This window comes from Dermacentor variabilis, chromosome 10 (assembly GCF_050947875.1).
Source record: "Dermacentor variabilis isolate Ectoservices chromosome 10, ASM5094787v1, whole genome shotgun sequence".
NCBI lineage: Eukaryota > Metazoa > Arthropoda > Arachnida > Ixodida > Ixodidae > Dermacentor > Dermacentor variabilis.
Window position 1 is genome coordinate 87,220,620 of NC_134577.1, and position 13,606 is coordinate 87,234,225.

The 13,606-nt window shown below is 47.3% G+C and overlaps 1 protein-coding gene across 3 annotated transcripts in view; it reads right to left on the bottom strand.

Moving 5' to 3' along the window:
- The window catches only part of LOC142560766 (uncharacterized), a 69,292-nt gene that overhangs the window by 16,455 nt on the left and 39,231 nt on the right, over positions 1 to 13,606 (bottom strand). For all 3 annotated transcript variants that reach the window (XM_075673094.1, XM_075673093.1, XM_075673095.1), the window contains exons 6-8: positions 7,547 to 7,633; positions 5,258 to 5,383; positions 2,021 to 2,095 (exon numbers count right to left, since the gene is read on the bottom strand). In XM_075673094.1, coding sequence (XP_075529209.1) covers positions 2,021 to 2,095; positions 5,258 to 5,383; positions 7,547 to 7,633 — 288 coding nt within the window. The remainder of the gene's footprint in view (positions 1 to 2,020; positions 2,096 to 5,257; positions 5,384 to 7,546; positions 7,634 to 13,606) is intronic.

A 13,606-nucleotide genomic window follows, 5' to 3' on the forward strand; every position in this document is an offset into this window, starting at 1 on the left:
TAGCGACTGTACCTGGCAATTAAATATTTTGTCGACCAGGTGCTGCCATAAAACTTAGTAAGTATAAATCGAAACTGAAGCTGTTCAAGGTTTCTCTAGCCCCCACATGATCAAGGCCCACTGCCAAGGGTCATAAGCTGAGAAAGATGTACAGAAGTGTTCTGGCACATCTGCGCAGTTAGCAGTGTGAATATGTTGTGGGGACGCTCTACTCTCATGCACCCTTGTTTGTTTTCCCCACATGGCTATCATATCTCCTGTCACCTGGCTTCGCCGCTTAGCTAAGTGCTGTCAGCGGTCGGTGTAGTTGCAAAATAGGACAAGAGATGACGCAAGCGTGACGCTGGTAATGCCACCTAACAGCGGTGTTACTCGGGCGCAAGAGGGAGTAGTCTCTTTCTCTTTGGCCCGAGATTGGCAAAGTGTGCGGACTTTGTTGCACGCCTGTCAGCGTGCTCTGCAGGACCATCTTGCAAAGGCTTTGCATTGGGGCAACAGGATGGACGAACTCAACTGTACAAACGCACCACAGTTCATGTGAATGTACATGTGAACGATTAGGGATTGCTGTCCAGTGTGGGCGCGAACATATTCGCTCGCTACCCTGTTACGGTGACTCAAACTTTCTCAATTTGTGCATGCCCATTGGCATGTTCTATCGGTAGTAATTCGGTTAGCTGGCATCGGTGCATGAAAGGTACAATAAATGCCCTTGTGATTATCTGCATTAATGCGTTGTTGTTTCTTTGACCCAAGAGCTTTGTTCTAGTCAGGCAAGTACTGCAAATGAATCAGCAATGCATTTTGGTGTTTTTTTCTTCACCTTATTTCTGGTCAAATTTAGTCGGTCCTGTCAGGGTTGAAGTAATTGAACTGAATTCTGAGGTTTTAAGAGCTGAAATCACGATTTGATTATAAGGCACGCCGTAGTGGTGGACACCAGATTAATTATGGCCACCAAGGAATCTTTAACGTGGCCCCAATGCATAAGACACCGGCGTTTTTTTGCATTTCGCCCCCCCCATCGAAATGCGGCCGCCACGACTGGGATTTGATCCCATGACCCTGTGCTTAGCAGCTCAACACGACAGCCACTAAGCCACGGTGGTTTTGGGTTGTACTTAGTATAGATAGATGATGATAACAGTAACAGTATAGATGATGATGATACCTGCACTAGGCTCTGTGTGACCACAAGGCGAGTCTTTGGTTGCACGCAATTTCACAGGAAAGTTTATTGAGGAGAAACCAGGCAGAAAAAAATTCTGGCAACTTAGTTCACCGGTATGTGCCACTGAGTATATGCAACTTTTCAATGATAAAGAAGTCATAAAAAATTATGTGGCGACCGGCAGAGTTGAACCCCCATCATATACGTGTACGTTCAGAAAATTTTGTCTGGATATATATTCCCACACACTCCACAAGTGGACTTCGCGTTGTCGTCGTTAGTGCAGCTGTGTCCAGAGGAAAGCGTGAGAGAGGAATCCTACTGCATCCACGCCTCATACATGACGCGTCACTGCGGCGGCAATACGTCGTGTCACTACACTGCTTCAATGGCAATTGCACTACTGTCAACATTCATTGTGAGATGGGTTCTGCCAGAATTTATCATTAGCATGTTGCCCGCATCTTTGGTATCATTTATTCACTTCCAATATACCTAAAGGCCCTTGAAAATATATAACATAAGAGGGTGGGGGCGATACAGAAAAGGAAATGAGGTGAGCTTTTTGTTATATAGAAATTATGCAACAGGACACAATACACAAATAAATAAATCGACCAGTAAAGTTAAGCAATAAAATGACATGGCAAACTGCAAGGGAACAAAACTGTAAAGAAGAAAGAAAATAAAAACTGTAAAGAATAAAAGAAATAAACTAACTACAATATCAATCACACAAATCAATTAAAAGGAGACAGCAGCAGAAGTGTACACTCTTCAGCAAGTTTCTTTGTCTGCAAATATAAACAAATGCCAAACTCATGTTAAAAGGTTGAAGCGACGACTCACGGCTAGGCTGAGGTTCTCAGGTGACAGGTCGGCCGGGCAGCTGTGGGTGCAGTTGAGTACGCCTTCCAGCTGAGTCTGCAAAGAAAGGGCACATGGTACATCCTTATACTGGTTTTATAGACTTAAGAGGTCGACAGGCTGAAACCAGCAATGTTCATAGAGCTTCATTTGCCTTCTGCACAAGCTGAACTAAGCTTCCCCTCTGCGGTTTCATTAGCGCAAGCGCTCTCTCGGCCTTCTGCACAAGAACCTTCTGACAAACGGATATCGTTCAGGCTCCCGTCGGTCTCTGGACGCCTGGTAGCAGTTGGTAGCAGCTGCCAATTTACTGCGTGGCAGACGACACATGACAATGACGATGAAGCACCTTTTGTTCTTGTGACTGCGCAGCACGAGAAGTGTGTCACTGCTCATGGCCACAATGGTGGATCCTGAGAGGACATGTCACCTTGTTAGCCGAGTCCATCTCTTTCGATGCAGTGCAGGCCCCTGCAGCAAAATATTCGCCATTTGTGCCCTCCAATACAGATGCTTCATCTTGTGGACCACCTCCTTAGTTGCTCGGCTAATGCCGCATAGCCATCCTCCTTCTCATGCCGGCTGAGCTACCATGCTTCCAGCTCCCACAGACACCAGGCTTTCTGCTATTAATTTTTGTAAGAAACTTTACTGTCTAAACATGGCATCTACAACAGTAAGTCATGTATTATTTGAGACAGAATTGTAATCTTTGCTCGCTGAGATTTACATCAGCAGGTGTGAGCAGGCACTTGTGGCAGTTGCTGGCTGATTGGCCATAAACCCAAACTTGGCATCATGTGCGTCACTGTAGTCCAGCCCGTTTGAGTCATCTTATACCCGATCTACCTGATTTTCGGCATAAATGTCTACAGAGAGAGAGAAAAAAACTTCATTGCTAGACCAGGCTTCTTGAGCCCAAAGGTGGGTGGCCTCTTCAGTCCAGGTAGCCATGGCTCGCTGCCGCCTGCCTGAGCCCTGTTCACCAACCGTAGCTGGTTGTCAGGGTCTTGCGTCACCAGCAGAGCCTCCCACTGGTCTTCCAATTCTTCCTATGAATCAGCTTCTTCCTGCATGTTATCGCCTGGTGGTGATGATGACAGTGGTACTTCATGGTTATTCTTGCACTCAAGCACCATATGGCGCAAGGTGTTGGGCGTGTCCGGTGGGCAGAACTTGCAGTCTTGCCCATAGGTGCCCGGATACATGGCGTGCAGCAGTGTTTCATGCGGATAGGTTACAGCCTGGAGTCTTCTCCAGATTACCGCTTGTTCCCTACTCATCGTCTAATGCACGGGCGGGTAACGATGCCTCTGCTTCCTGTAGTGCACCACAATATCCGAGTACTTCTTGGATATCCGTTCATCATCCTCATCACAGTCGTTGGTCCGTGTTCTCTGCGTGTTAGGGATGGCTCGGCGTGCATGATCTCGAGCCGTGGCGTGTGCTGCCAGGTTCCCCGCGAGAGACTCGTGTCCCGGCATTGTAGGAGTTGTAGGCCGTAGGGAGGAACTTGGGAGGAACTAGGCGTACAGGGTTTATTTACAGATATTTACATTAGGACGAGAGATACATTCGACAGTCTAGCGTGGCTCCCAAATGCAGCCCGAAAGACGAAGCATACAGCACACAGCTCCAAGCACACCGCTTGTCAAGCACGAGCACACAGCTCACAAGCACCCCCTAGCAGCCGACAACAGCTGCTTATAAACACTCTGTCCTCCCTAGATCCCTAGGTGAGGGAAAACGGCAGTTCACCGCCAATTCGTAGCGTCCAACGTCATCGTAGTTGACCCACCTTTTTGGAGGAGGAGGGCTCACACACACATGTACGCACTGGTTTCACTGCCCCCACCGAGGTGAGACGGTCTTCGCAGAACTGCGTCTTGCCCAAAGGAGGCACCTCTTATTCCCTGAGCTGACTTCGCACAGCGACCGCCGCCGCTGTCCATTGTCTGGCATCTTCCAAGGCCCGTGAGAAGGCACCGCAAGGCATCTCCTTCCAGGAAATCCCCCTGCTTCAATCGAACCGTGAAGGCGTTGGCGATTTCACTAACAATAGTTGGTCCGCCGATCGCGTTTAGTCATAGCGCCGCCGAGGGGGTGTTGATGCGGCACCTCATGGTCCCTACGAAACGAGTCACCCCGGCAGGTGTTAAAGGCTTCCATGGTCTCTTCGGGGAAGCTCGCCCCACTCGCAGCTGCAGCTGACTGAGAAAACTTTGCATGCGGCACCTCTGCAGGCCGTTCCTAACAGCATCCAGAGGATTTGTGCTGTTTCTATCTCGGTGTTGGTCAAGACCTGAAGTGCTGCCTTTCCCATCCTTCCGTTCACATACCTTCTGCATGCTTCTTGCGGTCTACAGGTATGAACATATTGAGGGCAAGTTTCCTGCAACAGCTTGCCACCCCGCCACACCCGTTTCCCGCTTAGTATAGGCCTAGCCATTGCTGCCTCGTCGGGAGTCTGTGAGCAAATTTGTGGTTTGACGCCAAGTAGATGAAACTCTCTGCAGTGGCGGTGTGGTGGCATTAGCAAAGCAGAGGAACCAGCTCGACAACGAAAGTTGGAGGATGGGTGACAACTGGAGTAGCAGCAGCTTTGTTCGCAGCTGCCATGTTTTTGACATCACAAAGCGTAGGTCAGTCTGAAAAGAATTACTGCAGAGACTCCCTGTGGTGCTTGTAGTCATACAGCATCGCGTAGTCGTAGGCGGACATAATGCATGTTCATATATACCTCCATAGGACCCTGAGTATACCTATGGACCGCATTGCCTCACGCGCTGCAGACAGACAGACAGATTTTCAAGGGAAGTAGCCCTAGAATGCTTAAGCATTGAAGTTCAGCAACATGCCACGCAGTGCCAGAAATTTCGGTCGCATTGCACACTGGTTCTACAGAGTAAGTGGCAGTGCCCTGGTTCAGGCTGAATAATCAAGCAGGTCCAAAAAAAGCAGGTGCCAGAAAACTTAGTTGCTGACTGTATTCGTCATATCATGTTTCATTGTAATGACATTGAAGAATATTCATGTCCAAGATATTTGATAGTGTTAACCACCCGTATGTGGCGTGTATATTATAAATTGCATATTGTAAAACTATCAAAATGTTCCCAGAAGTTTCTTGTTGTAAACTTGAAAGCATAAGCTCCTGTGTTGGTCTATGTGGTAGACGTGATTTCATTCGATCCCACTGGCCGTGCAACGCTGACTCACCTGCTGTCTCAGCAGGATGTCGGTGTGGTTCTCGGTAGTGGTGTGCACCTCCTTGAGACCGGACTCAAGGCCAACTAGCCTCTGGTCGACGACGGCTCGCACCTCTCCCAGGCACTGTTGCACACTCTGCAATGACATTTCAGGCCAGGTCGGGTCAGGTTTATTCATCGGTTTCATGTTACAATAAACTGCACCAGAAAGGCTAGCAAAAGGAGATCCCAAAGTAAAACTGCCGCAGGTACCTACTGTAAAACTAGCCATGCAAGTCATCTAACTAAATATAGAGGAGTTTGCAAGTACAAAGTCAATGCGTAAAGAGCTAACAATTTACAAACAGGTCGAACAGACCGAACGGATCAAATATTGTATTTATTCTTGTCGCTATTGTTAATGTGACCCGTGAAATACTCTGGTCCAACTTGTGTTGTTACCTTGTCATGAACCCTGTTTGGTTGTTACCACTTTTGCTTGATCTTTAAACAAACTGACGTAAATAAAAACAAATAACAGAATAAAAAGCAGTACAGGTGATAATTCAGGGGTTTGCTAAATCACTAATCCAATTTGTACATTGGGAGGGTCTCCGAACTTTTATTTAAATGCACATAGTACAGTAAAGCCTCTTTAAACTGTACCCGCTTAAACAGTAGTTCGCTTGAAAAGTAGTAAAGTCAAATCCCCGACTCAGTGACCATTGAACATAATGTGTTTTGCATCTGCATAAACTGTACCAGCTTATTGCGTATGTGTCGGTTAACCCGTAGTGGCTCCACTTTTCGTCGCGCAAACATGGCGGTGCGTCGTCTCCATCAGGCGGCCTGGCAGAAGAAGCCTCAGAGATCGGGACAACGCCCTCCAAGTGCCCTGTGTGTTTGCGCGTGAAGCCACATCAACATCAACATAATTTCGGCACCACGCAAGAGAGCTTTGTGGCGTCGTGCAAGTGAGGACTCGCGTCAAGCCGAAGCTCGGATAAAAAAGACGCCGGGTGCTCAGCATAGAAGAAAAATTAGACATTGTTTGTGCTGTCGAACGTGACATGAAGTCGGCGCTGGCACGCGACAGAGATCTGCTGTTGACGACTGTGTGTGGCATTTGTAATGTGAAGAAGTTGCTCGGCAGCGCTGCTGCGATCGCGAAGAGATGTTGGCTACAAGGTTCGACTTTTTGCAATCGTTGCCTCTGTTGTTGCAGAAGCATGGACTAGCGACAGTGTTGAGGATGACGCGGGAAGTGACAGCATGGGTGATTCAGGCCTGACAGCGGCAAAAGCTGCGCGTACGTCAGCTTCATGAATGCAATCATCCCAACGCGAAAAGCATCCCACAATAAAAAAGGTGCCCCGCGACTTCTGCAATGCTACTGCACGCATGCACTGAGGATACGTAACGCCAACGAGGAATCTGCAATGTGAGTGTTTGCCGAGAAGAGGGGGCTGGCTGAAAAGCTGGCACGCAGCTTTTCAGCCGCGTGCCAGCTCTCTCTGCATTCAGTGTTTCGTTTTTGACAGGTAAGTGGGCGATCTCGTGCTATTTTGGCTAAACAGTACTACCGTTTAGTAATTACTTTTTCCAAGCTCTGGCCAACTATGATTTAACAAGGTTTCACTGTATACGCCACAGGTTAAGCTGCTCAGACCAAACAAACAAACAAAAAACAGCTACAGACTTCTATACTTCACCATGATTACACAAGGAGTAAAAAAATTCAGAATAAAATTAGAAAGGTGCGACGACTGCAAGACAAAATCATAGCTCAAGCAGGTGCACGTAAGTTTAACTTAGGGAAATTATGGAATGGCGTCAGATGATCACATAATTTGATAATAGTTGGAAATGAGTTCCACATGAATATGGAGGTGATAGGCCGATTTGTTCATTCTGAAGTCCTAAAGTCCCAGCTGAGTTACAAGTGGCACCTGTAACAGAAGACTCCCAGAATAACCTTCGCCACCTACGGCTCAAATAACTTCAAATATTACAGCTCAAGTGGATAGTCTAGCTCCCATGATGCAACGCGTGTCTCTTACTACTGGCAAATTGTAGTAAACCACTTACAGTATACGAATGTTAATGCAAACTAAGGACCAAAACAAACTCACGTGCATTGTACACGACAAGTAAGCGCTGCGATCAATATCTTGCCCTACGACCACGCTGCTCTCTGCCTTGGGCTTCTGTTGCAATATCTGGCTAAATGGTTTCAGTGCAGAGTACTTTTCATGTCACTGCCAAGTCTCGGCACGTTCGTAGAGACAGTGGTAAAAGCCAGAGAGAGATGGACTCTGACCTGTTCCAAGTCATGCAAACTGGTGTGTGTCGAACTCTGGTCATCCACGGCAACAGCGGAGGCATTGCTGATCCGCTGGACTTGCTCCTGCGGTAAAAAAAAAATGAAAAAGGAATGTGGCAGCTGGCACTCAAGGACGCACGACGCTAAGCACAGTCCCTTGAGTTACACTAAGCAGCAGTGCTAAGCTAGTTGAGCCTAGAAGTGAAGTGAATCTTACTGTTAGCAGTACAATATGTACACATGAATATACCATGTTCTTTTTAGTTTGAACGATAAAAAAAAAGAAAGGCATGGAAAACAAGAGTGCATTTCAGTCTGTTCAGGTGTATTACCTCAAGAGGTGGATGGTACCTGAGCAACTAATAGGACTCTCCAGGTGGCTAATTAAGAAAAGTCGCTAATTCACATTTTAATTATTTATTTATGGTAATGGCACACTTAAAAAAGGACTGCCTTGAGCACATGCCTTTCGTTGGACACATACATACTTTATTAATGATGATTTAGTTTAGACGCAGCATACAAGCAGCAAGATGCACAGAACTGCAGAGACCTGACAAGCAAAATTTCTTTTTACATCACAGTGACTATTGTGGTGACACGGCTGCACTAATTGATTTTGCCTGCTTCAGGAAATTGTCTGTATAAACATGACAGAAGCAAACTTAAGGTTCGGACACTAGCGAGCGAAACGTTTTTACAAATGTTTTTTGTAAAGCTTGATGAAACACTGGCAAAATTGTAAAACAAGACCAAATTCATAAAGGTCAAGAAAAATGAGAGAGAGTGGCCAATCATGATAACACATAGAGCATCAAGGTTTTGTTTTCAGGGACCGTAGTTTAAACCCACCATCAGACGCGTACATTTTTTTTAACGGAAGACACATGAAATGCAAAGTGTGAAAGTGAAATGCAAAGTGTGACAGTGAAATGCAAAAAGCCTGTTACGAAGTAGAGAATGCTTCAAATTAAAGGCTTGGCTGTGTATGTGGCCACGACTACCTGTCTACACATTGTTACTTATGGAAGAACTCAATTGGAGTCAGGTGGGCATTGCACCACTCTGTAATTTGCAGGCTTGAAGGAGTAAAGACACCGAAATAGACACTCTCCCCCCTCCCTCAGAGAAACAGCCACGTGATCACTGCCCTTGAACAGAGCAGAATGTTCAAAGGCTGCTGTCAAGTCAATTTATTTATTTTTATTCCATTTAATCAAGAACCTACATTGCCCAGTCATGCATTTCTATAGGTGGTCCAAACAGTAATGAAACTGTAAACATGCAAACACCAGACACAGTTATAACTTGTACATTTAATTAAAGTTCACCTTAAGTTTAAACTATCTTGTAAGGATTACGAAAATACATGCAAGGTCATCGGCAACACTGGCATCCAAGTGATTCAACTAGCAAATTGTAAAAAAAAAAAGTGTGAAAATACATCTACCAAGAACTTATATGAATTTTTTTAGGCTTGTAGCACAGCTCAGAAAGAGCTAAAAGGAAGGTGGAAGGGGTAATGAGCTCGTTCTGAGCTGTGCTACAAGGCTAAAAAAGTAATGACATACCAACTTGCCCAAACTGCCACGCTTTTGAGCTTATATGAAGTTATTTATCAGAGCTCTTTAAAAAAAAAAAGCGATCATTATTCAGAGATATGTGGACTCATCATGTGGGAACATTTATTAATACTGGTTTCATCATCACAAACAGAATGAAGAACTATAATGGAAAAAGTTTTCTGCTAAGCTGGAGCGCTATGCAGTCTAGTTCACGCTCCATGTTCATTATACAGTGAGACCTCATTAAAACGCAGTTGGCCGAAGCTTGGAAAAAGTATGTACTAAACGGTAGTACTGCTCAACCGAAACAGCATCAGATCGCCCACTTACCTGGCAAAAACGAAACTCGGAGAGAGTGCGATGAAAGGGAAAAATCATGCAGTATTTATTCACTTCGCGCGACAAAAAGTGTTATTTTCGATTGACGCCGCAGAGGCCTAGCAGTGACGACAGCAGCCTCAAACTTACTGAAGCTGCGAGCCAGCTTTTCGGCCAGCTCCCTCTTTTCGGCAAACACTCGCATGGCAGATTGCTTGTTGGCGTTGCACGTTCTCCGTGCACGCAGCAGTAGCACTGCAGAAGTCGCGGGGTGCCTTTTTCATTGCGGGGTGCTGTTCTCGTCGCGACAATTGCATTCATGAGGCTGATGTAACGCGCAGCTTCTGCCACTGTCGGGCCTGAACCGCCCGTGCTGTCGCTTTCTGTGTCGTCCTCAACACTGTCGCTAGTCGACACTTGGGCAACAACATAGGCAACGATGGAGAAAAGTCAAACCTCGTAGCCGACATCTGTTCGTGGTTGCAGCAGTGCTGCCGAGCAACTCCTTCGCATTCCAAATGCCACACACCGTTGTCAACAGCAGATCCCTGTCGCGCCAACTTCTTGATGTCACACTTGATAGCACGAACAATGTCTAATTTTTCTTCTATGCTGAGCACCCGGTGTCTTTTTTATCCGAGCTTCGGCATGACGCGAGTCTTTCTTTGCACGATGCCACAATGCTCTCTGGCACGGCACCGAAATGATGTTGATGTGTATTCACGCACAAACGCACAGGGCACTTGGAGGGCGTTCTGATCTCTGAGGCTTGTTGTTCCGCCGGGTGGCCCGATGGAGACGACGCACCGCAGTGTTTGCGCGACGAAAAGTGGAAACACTATGTGTTGACCGATACATACCCAATAACCTGGTACGGTTTATGCGGATAGAAAACACATTATGTTCAATGGCTGCTGAGTTGCAGATTTGACTTTACTACTTTTAAAACGAAACTACTGTTTAAGCGGGTACGGTTTAAAGACGTTTTGCTGTATACACTAGAATCAATGCCAAAGTTGCAACTGACAAAGCGTGCAGCATGGGTCTGGATGCCACACATGAGCCCGAGAACATCTCAGAAAGGCAAGACGATGGTACAACCCCAGCATGACTCCTCTGGCTCAGGAACGAACTCGGAGAGAAACGCCACTCACACTGGCTTTCAGTGTGAAGACCAAAAGTTGTATGCAGATCCAGTACACCATGCTTCAAGTTTCTTAGTTTTATCTACAATACAAAATGCAACAGATGAAGCAGTGAAGATGCTAGCTCCAAATATTAACTTCACTGATACAAAGGCACATATACATATTGTTATGTGTAGAAAGACACAGACAGAAGAGGATATTTACAGGCTATTTACACTGGACTGGAGCCAGAGTGCCAGGCCAGGCATTCGCTCACGCTAAAGGCACAGAGCCACATCGTCGTCGTTCTCGCGGCGGCTCGTCTCTTGAGTATCTCCCGATAATATCGTAATACTACCCCCCGGCGGCAAAAGCGCCGTCACGGCGCTTTTAAATATCCAAGGTGCGTGGAGAGTTGTAGGGCTTGAGTCGGGTGACGTGGACAATGTCACTGGTTGTCACAGTGGTGGATGTAGTGGGCGTGGCTAGAACAATTTCATAGGTGACATCAGTCACTTGGCGGAGCACGCGATATGGGCCTGTATAACAGGAAAGCAGTTTCTAACAAAGGCCAACTTTACGCGATGGTGACCAAAGCAACTCGAGGGTGCCCGGCACAAAATGGACATCACGGTGACGGAGGTTGTAGCGTTGCTTCTGTTTGTCTTGAGACACTTGTAAACGAACGCACACAAGTTGACGAGCATGGTAAGCACGGGCGATTGCATCACGGGCATAAGTGCTAGTTGAAGCTGTGGTGGACGGAAGCACAGTGTCTAGTAGTAGCGTCGGTTCTCGGTCATACAAGAGGTATAACGGGGAAAAGCCAGCAGTTTCGAGACAGGAAGAGTTGTACACAAAGGTAACGTAAGGCAGAGCCAGGTCCCAGTCACGATGGTCGTCCCGAACGTATTTCGATAGCATGTTGGTAAGGGTGCAGTTCAAATGCTCAGTGAGGCTGTTCGTTTGACGGTGGTAGGAGGCGGTAAATTTATGCTGTATGGAGCAAGACCGCATTATGTCGTCAATGACTTCGGCTAAAAACGTACCGCCATGGTCTGTTAGCAATTGACGCGGAGCACCATGCATCAAAATGATATCGTGTAGAAGGAAGTCCGCAAGATCAGTTGCAGAACTGGCCGAAAGAGCGCGGGTTACGGTGTAGCGGGTTGCGTAGTCCGCTGCGACTGCAACCCACTTGTTTCCTGATATAGATTCTGAAACTGGGCTGAGAAGGTCTAAGCCGACACGATGGAAGGGCTCGGCAGGGATGTCGAGCGGCTGCAGGTAACAAGCGGGGAGCTGGGAAGGCTTCTTGCAACGTTGGCAAAGTTGACAAGCGGCGACGTAATGTCGTACGGAACGGGCAAGGCCCGGCCAGAAAACACGGCGGCGTACACGGTCATAGGTTTGAGATACACCGAGGTGTCCTGCCGTTGGTGCGTCGTGAAGCTCTTCTAGAACGGTTGAGCGGAGGTGTTTCGGTATCACAAGTAGGAACTCAGAGCCGTCCGGATGAAGGTTATGACGGTACAGAGTACCGTCGCAGAGGACAAAGAGGCGTAGAGTGGCATCGGCCGCAGAGTGTTCAAAACGGTCGATGAGTGCTCTAATGTAGGCGTCACGACGTTGCTCGTCGGCGAAATGAAGCAACTGCGATACAGAGAATACGCAAGCAGCACTGGTAATATTGGAGGAGTCAGGGTAACGAGGTAACGCAAGAAGCTGTCAGTGTCTTGGTGCAGGCGGCCGGACTTGTAGACCACGAAATATGAAAATTCTTGTAGCCTCAAAGCCCATCGACCAAGGTGGCTTGTAGGATCTCTTAGCGATGAGAGCCAGCAGAGAGCATGATGATCAGTGACTACGGAAAAAGGGCGACCGTAAAGGTAAGGACGGAACTTCGCAACCGCCCAGACAACAGCAAGGCATTCTTGTTCCGTAATGGAATAGTTGCACTCTGATGGTGCTAGGAGGCGGCTTGCATAAGCAATAACGCGATCCTGGTCACGCTGACGCTGGGCTGAGACGGCACCTACACCATGATCGCTGGCGTCTGTACGCCATTCTGTAGGGGCATCAGGGTCGAAGTGGGCGAGAATGAGTGGTGAGGTTAGAAGAGTGACGAGACGAGAGAAGGCGGCGGCTTCTGCAGTACCCCACGAGAATTGTACGCCTTTCTTCTAAAGATTAGTGAGGGGTCTAGCAATTGTTGCAAAATCTGGAACAAAACGACGAAAGTATGAGCATAGCCCTAGAAAACTTCGGACATCTGCGGCTCTCTTCGGAACCGGAAAGTCTCGGACAGCGCGAGTTTTGTCGGGATCAGGCTGTACTCTGGAAGCGTCAACGAGATGGCCCAGAAGAGTAATTTGACGGTGGCCAAAACGACATTTGGACGAGTTAAGTTGCAGCTTCGCCTTTCTAAATACATCAAGTATAGTTGTTAGACGCTCAAGGTGAGTGTCGAACGTTGGCGAGAAGATGATGACGTCGTCGAGGTAGCAGAGGCATGTGGACCATTTGAAACCTTGAGCAAGGACTCCATCATACGCTCAAAGGTGGCAGGGGCATTGCCTAATCCAAACGGCATTACTTTAAATTGGTATAGGCCATCAGGTGTGATGAACGCGGTTTTTTCTCTGTCCAGATCGTCAACAGCAATCTGCCAGTATCCAGAACGAAGATCAATAGAAAAGAAATAGCTGGAACCGAGGAGGCAGTCAAGGGCATCGTCTATACGTGGGAGCGGGTAGACATCCTTCTTAGTAATGTTGTTCAGAAGATGGTAGTCTACACAGAAGTGCCATGTGCCGTCCTTCTTAACTAACACCACAGGTGACGCCCAGGAACCCGAAGAAGGCTCAATGATGTTTTTATCTAGCATTTTGTTCACTTCACTTTGAATTACTCGGCGTTCCGGTGCAGAAAATCGATACGGTCGTCGGTGAATAGGCGTAGCATCGCCACTAAGAATCCGATGCTTGACCGCGAGCGTCCGCCCTAAAGGGCGATCGTTGAAGTCGAAAATATCTTGGTAGGATGAT